Raw genomic sequence first — 17,937 nt, forward strand, 5'->3', positions numbered from 1 at the left:
AGTGTATGTCTGTTGTTTTAAATATATTTTAGTGCCAAGACAACATTTGTACAACCACTGAAAAATACATCTTCAGTGATAATAAAATGAAGGTTTCGTGAGCAGACCCATAATTATGTATTGTCTAATTGAGGAGTCATTAAAAATCATTGTGATTTTTCCCTTGTAGCTTATCTGTTCCCAAGTTATGTAAAATTCTGGTGCTTAAGTCTAGTAGCTTAGATATAGAAAACTGGTTATTTTTTAACACAAAAATTGCTTTATTTAGTAGATTGCCATTACTCTCAGCTCTGAGATGCATTTTTGCCAATGTATTGATTAGAGGAGCAGGCTGAATTAGATAGGGACTGGCTTCTGGTTGGCATCTCTTCCTTTATGTTGGTTAATTGTTAGTTTTTTGCAGGTGTTTTCAGTATTTAACTTCAGACAGTCCTTACTCCTGTCCAGGATGAGGTTCTGGCTACTGTATGCACATCAACAGCTGTTCTGTAGTCATGGGTTAAGTCTTAGGACTCAGAGGCCTTGTGGACACAGGTATAATCTAAGCTGTGTTTATATTAATGGTTGTCAACAGCTGAACAGTAAAATGTGGGTGCTTGAGTCTGTGAGCACACAGCCAAATTATACAAGTAGTCTCATCACTGATGCATCATGAATCAGCTGCCCCATTTGTTTGTTTTGATAATGAGCCAAAGATTCTAGTTCACAGTGTTTGTGTTTACCTATGTGAATGTACACAGCTTAGACTATGTGTGTGATAATTAAGGTTAAGGTTTCTCACAAGTCTTTTTAAATCTTTTTTAAACCACAAATAATATGTATACTTATTTTCCTCATTTCCTCTGTACGTGGCACTTAACATTACCAATTTGTTATTTCCACATATCATAATATGAGTTTCCATTTTTTAAGTTACATATATTCTGTTGTTTAAGATACAGGCTTCTTATGTTGCTTTTTAAAAATTTTGAAGGATATCAGTAAGAGTTTCTTTGTTTTGGGGGAAAAAGGTGGTATATACAGATTCCCTTTTTTTTCCTAACTGTATCTTTGCCCTCGTCATGAATCACTTTCCTCTCTCTTTGCTCCACTGTTGAAGGGTTCCCTGCCTTGTAGTTGCATGACTTAGAAGCTGAGAGTAAGAGGAGGACAGCAAACAGATAGTGAGATGGGAGAGTACAGGCCAAGCAGTACATTTTTGGTCAGCATAGCAGCATTGCAGTAGCTACCTGTTCTTTTCTGTACTGTAAAAAAGTGGAGCTTTGAAAGCGGTAAATAAGTTGTTTTCTGGATAGATACAGGGAGTTCATCTCATGGATGGGTTCAACCTCATAAGACTCAAAAAGATTACGTCTGTGAAAATCAAAAAGTACACAGTGGTTTGGACTCCTTGAACACTATCTCCAGTCTTTCAGCATTGAAGGAAAGATGTTTTTTGGAGTGGGATTAGACTGTAAAGTGTTTTGAAAGTAAGGCAGCTTGTGCTTCAGGAGCGAGTGGAGGGGGAGTGGGACAATATCCCAAGAAAATTAATATGTAACAAAATGGGAGAGACCTGTTAGTCTGATTATTTTCCCTGTCTTGAAGGGCATGAGCAGAATCGATTTGTATTTGGTAAGATTGGAGATGAGGTGGACATTGCCGTGGTCAAGAAGTGAGATAATGAGAACCTTGCTGGGACTTAGCTACCCAGCTCTTTTAGAGAGCTTTATTCTTTGTGAAATACATGGGAACCACATCTTTGCATGAACACTTTGAGTGTGAGAACAAAATAGCTGTAATGAGAGATGTTTGCATTAGTGACCTGTGTGATTGTGAAAGTAATGGTAAAGTCTGCAATAACTAAGAAAGAACTAGCAAGGAAAAACAGAAGATTTGAGGAGTTTTTACCTGTCTTAAATTCAAATTGATGCCTAATTGTCCACAAATTGATGCTGGAGACTCAGGCTGAGATATAGGGAAACTGATCACAGAATCTAAATTGTGGTATTTCAGCTGTTTGGTTCAAGTCCCATGAAGTATAACTGGAGTAGAATTGTTGCTACTTTTCTCCAAAGAAACAGCTTTTTAGTCTCTTGACAAAATGATTTGAAACCAAAAGAAAACAATGAAAAGAAGACCAACAACCCCCCCAAATACTTTTTTTTCTGATTCTGTCATTTCAGAAAAGGTCATCAATGGCATTGTGAATGAATTCTACACTTATGTATATATTTTTCTGTAGAGGTTCTTTTCTTACTGAAGTTAATGTGGAAGGAATTTGGTAGTGCAAGCTCTGCTGTACAAAGATGTAGAAAAAAAGGAAAGATTGCACATCTTGAGTAGCATAGTTGAAAGCTGAAAACATGAAACTGTGTTGGCCAGAAATACATGTATAAAATTCTTAGTCAACACATCAAGTCTGGCTGAGCAATTGTTCACTCAGATCAAAAACAAGATTAAAAAAAAAAACACCATACATGAAGAAAAGAATGAAAATACTTCCTAAAGGAGTAACTGTAGTTCAGAAGTTGATTTTGGTCATAGACAGGAATCTGTCCACTCCTAGAGATTCACTTGCTTTCTCTTCATTTGCTGAATTATTAATAGAGATCTGTTGTGCTGCTCTTGAGACAAAAACATTCATACAAGTTTCAGAACATGATTGTAAGATCCCACATGTAGCACTTGTGTATAAAGAAGTGCTTTTCAAATGGACTGTGTTGCAAATGAAATGCTTTGGTTGCTTTCTCTGCAGCAGATTGCAGAGGGATTCTAAAAGGAGCAGACAGCTATTGCTACATTGTTCCCTTGTCTAGTTTGAAGGCTATTCCCCTTCTGAAAAGCATCCCAGGAAATTCCTTCCACACGGAATTGTTAGAAATTTCAAAAGGAAGAAACTCTGTTCAGTTTGTGTTGGCAGTGGCCTGTGTTTCTGCACCATTTTCTTCCAACAGCTCTTCAGCACTTGGCTATAAGCACCTTGTGTAATGGTCCTATCTAATGAGGTATATTTTGCAGTTTAGGCTATAAATGTGTACAGTGAGTTACCAGAGCAAAACTGATGAACAACCACTTGCAAAGCCAAGTGTGGTTGCTTGTCATCATTCATGTGCATAGGCTAAAGTGATTCTCCTCCTCCTATCCCTTCCCAAGATATCTTTATCAATATATCTTATTCCTTCTTTATGAAGCTTCCACTGTAATTTTCTGAACCTTGGGCTCTGATAAATTGTGAGTGTCACATTCAATTACAACATATACTATGTGTCCTGTTAATGACTGCTGTCTCCCTCCACAGGGGATATCATGTGTCTGCTACCTAACATCATGTAACTTGTTTTACTTGAAGCTGATTAGATCATGAGAAGCAGAAGATTGCTCTCTAGTGAGCAACACTGTATAAATCCCATTTCCTATGATAAATATTTCATATTTAAACATTTCATAGAGGAGCCAGATTTGTAAAAATTGATTTCCATTGTTAAGTTGGATCATCACTTCACTACTTCAGGCTGTGAATTAAGGAAAAGCCTAACTTATTTGTATGGTGTTTAGCAGGAAAGCCCTGGATCCAAGTCAGAATACTGATACCAAATCACACAAAGATTAAATAAGATCCATAATGGGATGAAAAAAGTTTAGATTTCTTGAAACTCTCCCCAGTAAATGTCTGTCAAATTGCTGTGAGCAAATAGTGCTGCTGAAGAATGCCCGACCCATTATGAAATTTGGTATTTATTTTCCAAGTGAGGGTGTGCTGCAGCTGTTTGTAGATTCCAGCATACTTTTAGGCCATGTTAATTGTTGTCTTTTTCCTTGCATGTATTAACTCCATAGAGTCATAACTACTGTGCTTTTTCTATAAATCCTCATTTTTCAGCGTTTCAGTGGACAGTCTTTCAGTTCCCTGTCTTTAACCCTCAGTTGCTCAACACCATATGTTTGACTAATGCCTAAAAAATTATGAAATTGGAGAAATAATGCATCTGGTACTGAAAGAAATGACTTGGAACTATTTCTTTTGTTCCTACCAAAGGGAATGTGCTACTGTCACAAAAAGAAGCAGCTTCAGAGTAATGATTTTAAGAGTGACTGATAAATCAGTATTGTATTACCCTTTTTTTCTCCACTAGAACCTGTGCAGGCTGTGCTGACTAATAAAATATCAATTTATGTCTGTTAATACTTTGTTAGAAACTTTGTAAGAGTGTGGCTTTAGTATCAGCTGATTTAGGGTCAGAGTAAAGCAACAAAGTGAAGTGTATGTAAACTACAGTAAACTAAATTATTTTTCATTTATAGATATGGCTTTTAAATTCTGACACATTGCTGGTAGAGTCTTTAGGAAGTTCCTCCTCCTGCAATGATTTTACACTGTTTGGAGATATCCTTACACCTAGCTCTGGACCAGTGGGAACCTGGAATGCTGTCAAAGTCCTTTACCAGCCATGCATTCAATGCAGAAATAAGGAGTAAGTAAAACCTTCCTTGAATCCAGATTCTGGTATTCATTTGCTTTGCATTAGTATTTCTTTCATGTTCTTTGGACAGTTTGTTAATCTTAGATATAAACCTCTTTGCATATTTCTTATAGTATTTTTTAAGCAAAATGCCAGAGGAGTGATATTTGGTTTCTGTTACAGCCAGAGAGAATCTGGTTGTTAGATTGAATTGTAATATTAAAATATAGACTGAAGAGTTTTGTTGTTTCTAAGGGCACATGTTGGTGAGTTAGGTATTAGTGTTTAAATTTAATTTGCTTTCAGCCCAGTGATGACATTATTTCAAAAAGAAGCAGGGCCCTGAGAGAAGGGAAAAGAGAAGAGGTGAGGAAGGTAGTTAAGTACAGTGTCATAAAAAGGTTTCTCTTTGATATGTCTGAGTGTACTGGAGCCCTCATGAAGGAAACATTTGATTTCAGCAAGCTTTGAGTTTGACATTATGAAAAAACATACACTGCCTGATATGTTATAGCCTTTATCTGTTGGAGAGCAAAGATAAGAGCATGTTGATTAAGCAGTAGCTCCAATGTTTGCAGGTGATGAAGTATGATTTAAGCGTAATTTACTGCTTTCTTTGTGCAGTGATAGAAAAGAAAGCATTGATTTTGTGTAAGCCACACTTAAATAGTGAATTGTTGTTGCTGTTTTTTCTTTAAACTTTGGAAACTAAATGAAAGATTTAAATCAGTATGGGTGAAGACGTTCACTCCAGGCTCAGTCAATACACAAATAATTTATAGCCCAAGACCTCATAAAAATACAACAGAAATGTTTTCTCAGACAAGCAAACGTGCATATGAATTTAATATTTTTGGAGGAGAAACATACACCTTACAGGAATGTGTGTGATTCATTGTAGTGTGTTTATCCTGGATGTTTCCAAGTGTATTCTTTTCATATTTCAAGCAGATGCAATATTGAACAGCAGAAATAAACTCTAACGAATGGAGAGAATGCAAAATGTTAATATTTAGAGAAAAGGTCATTCTACATTGTTAATGTTAGTCATGTAAGAGAAAAAAAATGTCTTTATTGATGTAATAGCTTCAGAAGGTGGGTTTGGAAAACCTTTATGATCTAAACATTATTTAGGGTTCCAAAATGCATGCTAAAATATTATCATTTGAACTGCTTTTTCTGAGAATGGGAGAAATTTTGTGAGAATCTGTCTAAAATGAAAGATTTTTCACTTACTACTCTTATGTCTTACAGAAGTGTAACTTACAGTTTTGCTTCTCAAGTTTTGTTTCTTTATCACTGAGAAAACTTAATTGTCTTAACACACGTTCATCTACGCTGGCATGTTATTGAGATAAAAGTCATCTACTTAGTCATTTTCTTAGCATTCACGGATGCTTTTCTTGAATGGAGTTCTCAGCAGCAGTATTTTAGTGTGAGATTATATTCAGTTCTATTTCCACAGATAGACTTGTGAGAAATCACTTTTTTTCAACTTTTTTTTGAGCTCCACTACTTTGTATTTATCTTTGGGATTTTTTAGTGAGCATAAGGAACAACTGAGGTTTTAATTCTTCTCTGACAGTAATTGGTAATTTCTCTATTCAGTTCCTGGACAAGTGAAATAACAGAAGAGAAGGAGTGGAGGATTCTTTTTAAGCTTCAGAAACCAAACTGTTGGTTTAGTATTGTTTTCTCCATTTTTATATTTCTAGGAAAGAGCATTAAAAAGGACATTGGCACTTCAGTCTGTTTCCACTAATTCATTTATCAGCTGGCCTCAAGAACCACCTGAATCTGTAAAATCAGACTGAAGTCTTTCTATATGGAACAGGAATGTAAACACAGCATAAGCAAAAATATAAAACCCAGTATGACTTATTTGATTTGATGTGTTTGCATTCAGAACTCAAATATTATTTCAAGAATTCTGAACAAAGTGTCCGATTTCTTAATTAGTGCAAGTTCCAAAACTTTCAGATGCCCATATTCCAGTAAAAATTATGACACTTACCTTGCTTGCTTCTGCACATACACCTGCCTTTGGAATTATGAAAAGGTTTCAGAGCCCATGGCCTACTTCCCATAAGAGGGGAATAACCAAGGACACCTCCAGAGTAGAAAGGGATCAACAGGAAGTCTGCATGTGACCTAAACCCCGGCAGACCCCAGTGGCTGCAAGGAACAAGTGTGCACTCTGCCATCCTGTTTTATATCAGAAGGCCTCTTCAGTTGCTGTGAGTCCCTGGGTGCACTTGGATTCTGTCCAATTCTGGCAAGGCCAGAATCTGGTCTGTGTGATGGGAGGGGAAGCACCTTTCTTACTTGTGGATGCTGCAGAGTCTGTGCTGGTTAGATGGGCTGTAGGCTAAAACAGATTAAAGTGAACTAGAAGTAAAAGTATTGTTTTTAATATCTAAATATAATAAGGTAATCACATATTTGTAAAACATGGGTGAAGAAATGAAACAAAATCTGTACTAAGTCTATGTACACAAGCATAAATCTGCTTACTGTAAGATAAACACACAGTTCCATTGTAGCAGTTGAGGTCTTGGGCTTTGTGAAATTCTCTCTTGGCAAACACTGCTGCTAAAGAGAGTCTGTCTGATATTGCCTAATAATTCACATTCAGGCACCCTTTCCTGGGGATGCACTTGAATATTTTTCTTGAGGGGAATGTAGTAGCTTTTGAATGTGATCTTCATTTCAAGCTTTTGGGATGTCAGAAGAAATTTATTGTCTCACTTGAAAACTCATTTTATCCCTCCTTTATTCAGAGCTCAGTTTTACAATTCTTTGTAATTAACTTAATGCTTATTTCTCTTCCTCGGATACAGAAGTGGTTTTCCCCTTAAACTAGGAATTATGTCCTGTGAACAACACTGCTTCAGTGAGCAAACAGAACTCTCTTTCCTCCAGTAAAATCGGTGGCATATCTGTCACTGGACCTACATTTAGTATTGCTGTAAATATTAATAATGCAAAGGAAACAAACATTCAAGTAGGATAAATGTCCATGGTTCATTACTGGCTGCGGAGTGGTAATTACCCATTTGGAGTGATCTCTGTTTAGGGGTGGCTGATCCTGAAGCCTTTTCTGACAAAGCTGTGGTCTGAGTTAGGCTGAACGCTGCTGTGAATGTAATTACCCATTGTGTGGCATCAGCAATACGCTGATTTCATGTCAGGTTTGTTCATCTGTGTTGACCATCAGCTCCCGTCCAGGTAGATTGCAGTCTAAGAAGTAGCCTTCCTCTTTGTTTTTGTGCAGGTGTCCTTTATCAAATTACATTCTAATTTTGTTCAGGTTTTTTTTGCTTTCTTGTTTGTGGATGTTTTTGTTCCCATCTCCATGTTGTTGGTGGAAGGAAGAAGCATCTCTCTTCTTCCAGTCTCTGGGAGGGTGACTGACATATGGGATAGGAACCAACTGTGAAGATGTCATGTGACGCCTCTTTCCATATACCTTTATTTTGGCAAGGAAATCTTAATAGTTGTGCTCTGGGTATTCTCTGTATATTAGGCTGCTTTGCTTGAGGACTTTAAGTAACTTTAAAGGCATTGTGAAGTTTAAATAGGGTTAAATATATCCAGACATGCTATTTATTGTAGTTCTTGTAATTTCTCCTTAGAGCTGTATACCTTTGGTCTTCCTGAGGTTAGCCTTTAAGTGCTGTAGTGATTTGTATCTCACTTCTTCAGCAGTGAAACAGGGCAGAGTGTGTTATGTGTGATGACAGAATTTCTGGGTAAGTCTGTCTGCAGTTAGGCTTTTAGCCCTTGGAGGAGCTTAATGACAATTTTTCTACAGCAAATTAGTTGAAACTGCATGAAAAAAGTATCTTATAAATTTTTTTGATTTCCATTAGAGAAGGATACCTCATGTGTTTTCTGCTATGTCCTTTATGGATCATGTGCTTGTGATTATGCTGATTCCCTCCACTTTTCTCTCCACAAGGATACTTTTCTCCACCTACAAATCTGCTGTGCAGACAGAAGAGGTCTTCCTTTCAAGTAGCAGGTTCTTGCAAATAGCACCTTATGCAAACAGCCTTAGCTGCTGGGAGTGATAATAGTAAATACTGCTGAAGTGAGAGTGTTGTAAAAATGTATGAAGAAAATTGAAAATGCAGTTACATGGCAATTTGACCATAACTTGATCTCAGAAAATAAATGTGAAGGTACAGGGGGCAGAAAATTGCACTTTTCCCTTTAGAGTAGAGTGCTAGGCAAAGCTTTGTCAAAAGGTCGTTGATAGCTTTTTGTATCTCATATGCATCTAGAGTCTCTCTGAATAGTTTACAGCTTTTGCAAAAACCTTTTCCTATGTAAAAACTTGCTGCTTATAATTTGGGACTTGAAAAAATTACTTCCAGAAATTGTTCATTTTATTAGCTTTAGAGGGACAGGAATAAACTGGAAAATTGAGTTTGTGGCTGAAAACCTGGAAGGTTTGAGTCCTACTGCTTTTATTACAGTCCATATATAGTTAGCTGTTTATGAAGCTGTTATTGATGTATTCCAGAATGTTATTTATTTCTCCCAAGAATGGCTTTCATTCTGTATATGACTCTAGAGTAATTCACTTCTCATAAAAACATCAAACTGTGTCCTATTTCTCTGATTTTTTGAACATCTGAGATTTTCGTAATTTTTCAGTGACTCTTGCCTGTAGAAAACACATGGGATCACTCAGGTCAATAATGGATTGACTGAGAAGTGACCAGTGTTTTTCTGGTTTGTGCTCTCTGTAAGCTGATTTCTCTGTCTCAAATGATTAAAAGAGTGGATGTGATTGTAAACAGAACATGAAGGATCTGGTTTTTTTCAGATTTTTTTTTTCTGTTCCCTTCTTGAATTATTTCATGGTATCAAGTTAAGAGAACTGTCACCATGGGAGGAATGAGTTGCCTTAGAAGAGATGGCTGAACAGTCAGGCAGAAATTTTGAAAAAGATACAGTCAGATGCCAATCAGGGTTTTGGGACAGGAAGGAAAATAATGCTTCTCAGAGTTTGATAGACATGTGCAAGCTATAAGCCTTATGAAATTTGAATGCTTAGGCAGGAAACTGCTCTTCATTTACTAGTAACATCCTTTCCCACCTCTGGGAAAAAGTATACACAACTTTTAAGTATAACTTTCAGGAGAAATATCCTTTCTTTCTTGTTTCTTGAAAGTACTACCCCTCTCATGTGCAGCAGCCTTTTATGGTAGTTACTTAGGAACTTAGTTCTTGCTCCTAAACACAGATCTGGTATATCTTTCTGCTCTTCGGAGCTGTTGTATTTTTGATATCTAATCTTTGCTATTTAAAATGGTCTTAGAAGTACTAATTGAAGTAGAGAAAACTGTTGGAATAAACTTTGTGTCTACTGAATAAATTCTCATATTTTTGCTCAAAAGCTTTGCTCATTTTATCATTCCAGCTGAGCTTTTTGCTTAGGTTGCTTTTTTTTGTTCATCTTTTGAAATTTTGCGTTGAAGTCAGAGGAGGAAAGATTCTGACTGGGTTTTAAAATGGGATTTGCAATCCCAAATCATTTATCCATTTGTTGATAATCTGGCTGATAGCCTGCCTTTCTTTTTGTGTATTGTGAAAGATGCTGTTGTATTAGTACTTGCTTTTGTTCTCTGCATTAAAAGTGTTAAACGCTATATACAGAATAATTGGCAGTGTAAAAATATGAAGCTGACTGTAAGGGCTATTGCTTAACTACTTCTTATGGTCTAATTTTTTAAGGAAAAAAATAGATACATATTCCTTTAAGGTCTCTGATCACAAATCTGCTTTTGAATCAGGATTTGCGATTCTGTAATAAGGTAAAACAAAAAATAAATTTCAGGCTTATACTTTTTTTCCATATTCTTCATATTTATTTGTGAAACACTGCAATTCAGGTAAGCACAATTTTGGTAGTTTTCATGTGTCTTTGGCTCATCTTGATGTAGTTCAGCTCTTTGAGGAATTTTAGGATTGGTAATAAGAGAAATTTCAAGTTGGGTGGGAAAAATTGTAAATTAAAAGCAGCAAGACTATCTGAAACTTATTTAAAATGTGTTGTCAGAAACAACTGCATTGCCGGGTAGTTAATAACACTTACAGGATGATAGGAATGTAAGTGCCATTCTGGGTCAGAGCACTTCTGCATGTAATTCTGTATCATCCCTCCAACAGCCAGAAATATTCTTCAGAGTAGTGTGTGAGCACTTTCCTGTAGTGCTCAGCTCTGTGGTTGTATTAAGGATGTCAGAGGATACAGCCTTGCCTATTTCCTTTGCTTCTGTTCTTCTATCTTTTGATCATCTGTTTGGATAAATACTTCTTGGCCTTCTGGTGCTGTCTGCCTCCACAATCAAGTGACAAGTTCCAGAAGTTCATTACTGATTTGTAGTGCTCTTTTAACTTCCCATGAAATGATGTCCTGCCAGATTTTGGGTGGGGATTAACAAACCACAATTCAGAATTCCCACCAACTAAATGGACATGGGGATCCTAAACTGCAGCATGCAGTGTTCTTGCTGATACTTGCTGGAAGGAATTCAATGTCACATTTACTCAAGTCTTACTATGTATATTTATATCTCTCATTTTGCTTTCCTTGTAACACTACTTTTTTTAAAGCCAGATAGCCTAAATACAATAGTGCTGATCCATTGAGGGTAATTCTATAATCATACATCAAACACAGCAGATTTCCACTTGGATGCTTGCAGTTTGTTTCTCACAGTCTTATAAAGACTGTTGGGTTCGCTTGGGAGCTGTAAGTACTCAACTGCTGTAATGCCTTTAAAATGATGGGATCTATTTGAGCAGGCAGGAATCAAATAATGACACAAAAGTGAAAAAGCAAATCTTATAAAAACTTATTGGACAGAAGGCTGGCATGAACTACTTAAACCTCAAAACCTGATTTATTTATTGGATTTTAGGATCTTGGCCTGTTTTAAATTAATTAGCATTTGTTGTTTCTGATGTGTTTCTCCATGACATGTTGTTTAAACTAACAATACTTAATGATTTAAGCTGCCAATTTTACTTGAAATATTTTTAGATTGGTAATGCTAAAGCAAATTGGGAGTGTATGACTTGAGACCAAAGAAGAAAGGCTTATTTATAAAATTGGTCAGGATACCTCCATTTTTGTGTGTGGAGCAACAATGAGATATTTCTGCTGGTTGCCTGTTTTAAGTGCTGTAACATCAAAACAGAACAAGCAATTCTTATGCTGGCTCTTCTGAATACTGGCCTTCAGCTACAAATTAAATCATTTGTATAATTAATAACCATAATAAATGATACCTATCACAGAATCACAGAGTGGGTAAGGTTGGAAGGCACCACGTGGGGCCATCTGGTCCGACCTCCCTGCTCAAGCAGGGTCATCCTAGAGCATATGGCACAGAATTGAATCCAGATGGTTCTTGAATATCTCCAGTGAGGGAGACTCCACAACCTCTCTGGGCAATGTGTTCCAGTACTCAGTCACTTGCACAGTAAAAACATTCTTCCTCATATTTAGGTGCAACTTCCTGTGCGTTAGTTTCTGCCCATTGCTTCTTGCCCTATTGCTCGGCACCCCTGAGAAGAGCCTGGGTCAAAACTCTGTCACCCTCTCTTTAGATACTGATAGACATTGATGAGGTCCCCTCTCAGTTGTCTCTTCTCCAGACTGAACAGGCCCAGCTCCCTCTGGCTTTCTTCATAAGAGAGATGCTCCAGTCACCTCATCAACTTTGCTCTCCACTGGACCTTCTCCAGGAGTTCCATGTCTCTCTTGTACTGGGACGCCCAGAATTAGACTCCAGATGTGGCCTCACCAAAGCTGAGTAGAGGGGCAGGATCACCTCCATTGACCTGTTGGCTATGCTCTTCCTAATGCACCCCAGGATACCTCTGGCCTTCTTGGCCACAAGGGACAACTGGCTCATGGACAGCTCGTTGTCCACTGGGACCCCCAGTTCCATCTCACAGTGAGTCAGTCCCTAGCCTGTAGTAGAGCCAGGGATTAGTCTTCCCCAGGTGCAGGATCCTGCACTTTTCGGAAGGTTCCTCTCTGCCTCTCTCCCCACTCTACTGAGGTCCTTCTGAAAGGCTGCAGGGCCCTCTGGAATATCAGCCACTCCTCCAGCTTTGTGTCACCAGCAAACTTGCTGAGGAGGCCTCTGCCCCTCCATCCAAGTCATGGAGGATTAAGTTAAACAATAGTGGGCCCACTACTGAACCTTGGAGGACATCACTAATGGCAGGCCTCCAACTAGACCCTGTGCCATTGATCCTGACCCTCTGGGATCTGCCCTTCATTCAGTTCTCAATCCACCTCACTGTATGTGCACATGAATGTTTGAGGAAGATGTGGAGGAGATCTGACTGGAAAACTGAGAAGGGTTATTCCAGGCAATAAAATTGTGCAGAATTTTAGAGCTTCAGCCAAGTAATTTCCAAAAGACTGGACTATTAGATCTACTCAAAAATGAGATGTTGGATTGACCATGCCTATTTTCCCTCTGTGTATGGCCATAAGAGTAATAGCCCAATAACTGTTCTTGCAGGGAGGTGAATATTTTAGCTTTAAATGTCTAGTTTAGTTTTCTACCTCTGTCACTCACCTGCCAAAAGACTTTCAAATTCACCTTCAATATATCTCTTTTGTTCTCTGGCAGCAATTTGGAGTGACATCTGTTAGGCCTCAAAAACCTGCTTGACAAGACTCTTAAAAGGGCTTACAGTTTTTTATGTACTCTGACTTAGATGTACAGGAAGAATACTGACAAGATATTCTGAAGAGGTCAAGACAGTAAAAAAAAAAAATTACTGGCAGCTTTGAAAAATCAGAGAACTTTGTCAAAAGTTTAGAGCAGCATTCAATCAACATGAAAGCAACTTCTCAAAGCATTAAGTTAGCAACCTCCAATCCCATCCAATTTTAAGTTACTCAAAACGATGAGAAGGAATTAGTAGAAGAAAGATAAAGACAGAAAGGTACAGAAAAGAACAAGTATAGCTACCACTCCTAGTTCCAGCATTGTTCAGCTGATAGAAATTCCAAGAAGAAGTAGGGTCAAGACGTGCTCACTGCATGTCCTGGCTCAGATACCCTTTGGCTTTCCTGTCTCCCCCAGGTGGGACTTCTGGTCATCTGGCCACTCTGGGGCTAGAATGGGACTCCAGAGGCACGTGTGGAGTATTGCCTCTGGTGTGCCAGGGATTGGCAGCCTCTGCAGGGCTGGGATAGAGGCCTGGCAGTGTGTGGGGCAAGAAAGGCAAGACCCGACCTGCCCCTTCCCACACGCATGTGAGCCTGAAATATTTTGGGCCAGCGATCCTTCCAGTCTCTTTGCATAGGGAGCCACACTGGTACCACAGTCTTGATTGGACTGTTATTTTCAACCATTCGTTAATTATCAAGTGTGGGTTTATTTCTTTACCTATGGTGTGTTCTCCTACATCTGAAGTCCATTCTAATTAACTTTATGTACAAAGGGTTTATAGCGGTCTTGTTTTCAGCTGTTGCATCTCCTATTTAAACAAGATCATCTGCTCAAAGACTTCTTATTGAACTGGTGTCAGTAACACAGTTTTTCCATGCCTACTTCAGTTCCTTTTATCAAAAATCTGTTTCAGTCTGTCTGTAACAATAATTCCTGCATCAGCATTGACTTGGTTTAAACACAGATTTAAGTCTTCCATCTAAATCCCCTTTCTATTCCTTTTTTCTTCTGCTCTTGCTCATGTCCAGAACTCGACTGCCAGGCTGCATGCCTCCTTATCCTGTATCTTGTGCTTCTAAGCTGAGACTTGGTTTTCCCTTTTTCTTAACCCATAAAATTTTAAGAAAGCTCATAAAACTGAGGAGCCAAACCAGTCTGCGTTCACTAATCTCACCATGTCAAGGTGTATGCGTGTGGTGCAGTCCTCACAGTTCTCTCACGTGGTTGGTGTGCGGCCTTGTGTGATTCCTTCTGCTGTGCCTTGTGTCTGCAGCTGGATAGCAGGACTCTGGACAGCTCTGCCCTAGAGCTGCCAAGGGCTCCAACAGCATCAGCCAGGATTAAACAGGCACTGTTAAATCTCTGCTGTAACAGAAAGGGGAAGGCTTCATAATAGTTGAAAGGGAAAACTTGGGAAATAGCTCTGAGGAGAGGAGGTGTTAAAACTAGGGACAGTTTTAGGAAGGGTGGAGGGGTTATTTATGGAAGAGTATGTTCCTTTGCAGAGGAAAACTGACAGACATGCGAGGACACATACTGGCAGAGGACCTGGAAAAGGGGCTTGTGGAAAGTTGAGTCTTTCCAAATATGCAGTCGGTCTGCTGTGAATTTCCAAAGTGAGCTGTGGGATGTACTAAAATATGTAAAAAATCAATACTGGTTTAGGATTTTAACTTAACTTGAAGTTTATTTTTAGGAGAGGAAGCTGTGCTCTTGACTGCTGGTTTTATTTATTTAGGATTTAATTGCTTGTTAAATTTGACTTCTAGCCACATCTGATACTTCAATTTTGTGCTACCTGCATAGAGCAAGCTTCTGTACAATTTTTGCAAGAGGTATAATTTTTTCTGGAGAGGGAAAATGATGATAAAAATAAACTCTTCTGTTAAAATTGTGGTTTCAGTGTGAAAGGGAAAATATGACATATATGAAATTCTAACTTTAGTCATTAAGCTTTTGTTTGGCAATGGTTTAGATTGAATAAATAGAAAGAATAAATTTTGCTGTCAGCACATTCAGGATCAACCGCTTCTATTATTTGTGGTGTTCCTTGCTTTGCTGTGGGTAATTGCATCTTGAAATACTGAATTCCCTTCTCTTCTGAAGTCAGTACATCAGGAAAAAAACAACTTCAAAGCTTCAAGCTGAGAGATTTTTGTGAACAGTGATTACAGCATTTTTTTTTGTACAGCAGGATAACTTCTCCCTTTGGATTCAGACATAATGTTCTGGAGTGCCTGGTATTTGTGAATATTTCTACATGGAATATCAACAGTGCTGTGGAAGAGATTTAATTTTACCCAAAGGTTTAAAAATCAGAGGCCAGAAAACATTTTCGTCTTTATATTGTTCTGAAAATCCATTTCAACTTCAGAAATGGCCCCCTGCTTAGTATAATAGGACTTAAAAAGGGAATTAAAGTTTATGGAGCATGTATAAATCTTCATGTGGCACAGCTGGTAGGAATAACGTCCCTGAGAACACCCAGGCAAGTGCTTTATACTGTGGCTAGGGAACTTAGAGCTTTATGTACAGGGTAACAGCAGTGCCATCTCATCATACAGACTATTGGTTCATTCAACTTTGATTTAATTTGATTTTTATTTTTTTTTTAGTTAAATAATTTCTCCGCCACTTGCCTGGTTTGTTATGCTGAAAAAAACAGTGTTATTATTTGTGGCTATTCTACAGCCCTGAAAGCACACCTGTTTCAATGCTGTTAGGGCAGGGTATCAAAGACACCATCCCTTTGGTACCAGTGACAGTGTTGAGGCTGCTGGTTGATGTGACAGTTGCAGTGAGCTCATATTAGGGCTAAATTTTCTACATAGTTAAAATTCCAGTGGTTTGTGGTTGGAGCCTTTCCTGGGGACTGTGATGTGACCATTAGTAACAAGGCAAGGGGATATCACATGGCTAACTGGGTTCGCTACCACCTCACTGCCACTCCCCCTGCACGGCCTAGATGGAAAGCTCAGTCTTGCAGGAGCCAACCCGTCATTTCAGTCCTGGTCTTAGGTGAGCTTACTGTATCAACTGTTTACCTTGCTTTTGCAGCACAGACATCTGAGCCACTTGTCAGTCAAGTCCTCAGCTGCTGCAGTTTAGAGCATATGGTTGGAAGTAAATTGTTGCCAATTTTGGATTGCTTAAAAACACTGCACATTGAACCATGGCAGTTTAGGAAATGAGTGATGAGCTGTTCAGGTGTCCAGGCAGGGTCAACTGCTGAGACCAGTAGCTTCATCAGCTATCTCACCCTGCTCATCCATCAGGTCACTGAGTACCAAAACTGAGTGGTGCAAATACCTCACAGTGCACAGAAACAGCAGGTTACACCAGCTTTACAGCATTTAAGCACTGGCTCTGAATGTCTTCTTTTTTCACCTGTAACTGCCTTACTTAATAAACCTATGCTGATTTATCGTAATTGCATCTATGAATCCATTTCTAATGACTCGATGGGTCAATTTCAACAGTAGCTTCCCTAAGGCCACGTTAGTCAGTGTAAGCTCAGACTGATATGTAGAACAATTTTTTTTTTTCCAAATGCATAAGGAAGTGTAAAAAAATTTATGATGTTGCTTTAATAAGGCCCACTGAGATTTGGGATTATATATCTAAACCTTTATTGAAGACAAAAACTTTCCTATGTTTAGCCATGCAGAGCAAAGCTGGTCTTCAGACAGCACTTTAAAAATGAAGAGAATTTGATAAACATAGAATTGCAATCATAGAGGAAGGTATGAGGGATCTTCCCTCTGAATTCATTTACTACAAAGCCACAGTTACTATTAACAAATACCAAATGTAAATTGGAGTGGCAGCAGCTCTTGAATTTTAAGGCCGTTTCACTATACTAGGAACCAACAGTGGAAACCTGTAGCATTGTTGAAAGAAAACTACTTGGAATACTGAAGAAAAAGCAGAAGATGGAAGATAGATCTCCTTCCCTAGCAGGAGGATTAATTCTCCTGTACAGTTCATCTGCTTTCTTAGTCTCACTCTTCAGCACCCAAATCTCTCTCTAAGAGGTAATTTTTACTCAGGTATGCCACTGTTGGGGCCTTAGTTTAGCATCCCTCTACTTCCTTCTCCTGGGAAACTCTAGAACAAAATTAAGTAGAATGTATTTCATGAGATATTTTATGTTCAACTCTCTCTTTTTTTTCTTTGAGTAGTTAGGAAATTAAACTGTTTCCACAGGTATGGAAATGAAAAATCTGATGAAATATTAGGCCGTTTAATTAAATTACAAAAAATTGAACCTCATATTTTTAGGAAGGATATTTTATAGGAGGCCACAGTACGGCTGGCAGGAAGTTTTAAGTTCCCCACTTTCAAAGCACCAGAGTTGCTTTAGACATTTTCACTCCTTTTGTAAACCTGAGCAATCTGTCTATCCAGAAACTTAAGTGCACTCTTTGTCTCTCTCAAGAAACTAGGCATTCTCCTTTTGTAAGGGTTATAGATTGATAAATATGTACGCTATTCCATTCAGCCTTTCTTTGGGTGAATTTCTGCTATTCTAATTTTCAGTGTTTGTTGTGAAAGTATTTAGATTCACCGACAGTCTATACAGGGCAGTCTACAGGTAACTGAGCTGCACAGTCCCAGAAAACCTTGAAGAAAAAATGAAAGCCTGGATGTGGCTGGGGATGGTCTTTAAGAAGCATCTGCATGTATTTTTACACTGTGTAGATCCAACAGGAATAGGTAGTCTCTTCTGTGCCCCAGATAATGATGTTTTGTTTCAATAAGTGATGGGAAAATTGTCTTGG

The 17,937-nt window shown here is 38.3% G+C and overlaps 1 protein-coding gene across 1 annotated transcript in view; it reads left to right on the forward strand.

Annotated features, from left to right (window-relative positions):
- Nucleotides 1-17,937, forward strand: part of UBE3D (ubiquitin protein ligase E3D) — a 78,452-nt gene that overhangs the window by 16,300 nt on the left and 44,215 nt on the right. Inside the window, exon 8 of the mRNA XM_066179628.1 lies at nt 4,285-4,454. Coding sequence (XP_066035725.1) covers nt 4,285-4,454 — 170 coding nt within the window. The remainder of the gene's footprint in view (nt 1-4,284; nt 4,455-17,937) is intronic.

Source organism: Chamaea fasciata, unplaced genomic scaffold (assembly GCF_029207755.1).
Source record: "Chamaea fasciata isolate MVZ Bird 193981 ecotype frontalis unplaced genomic scaffold, bChaFas1.0.hap1 SCAF_3, whole genome shotgun sequence".
Lineage (NCBI taxonomy): Eukaryota > Metazoa > Chordata > Aves > Passeriformes > Sylviidae > Chamaea > Chamaea fasciata.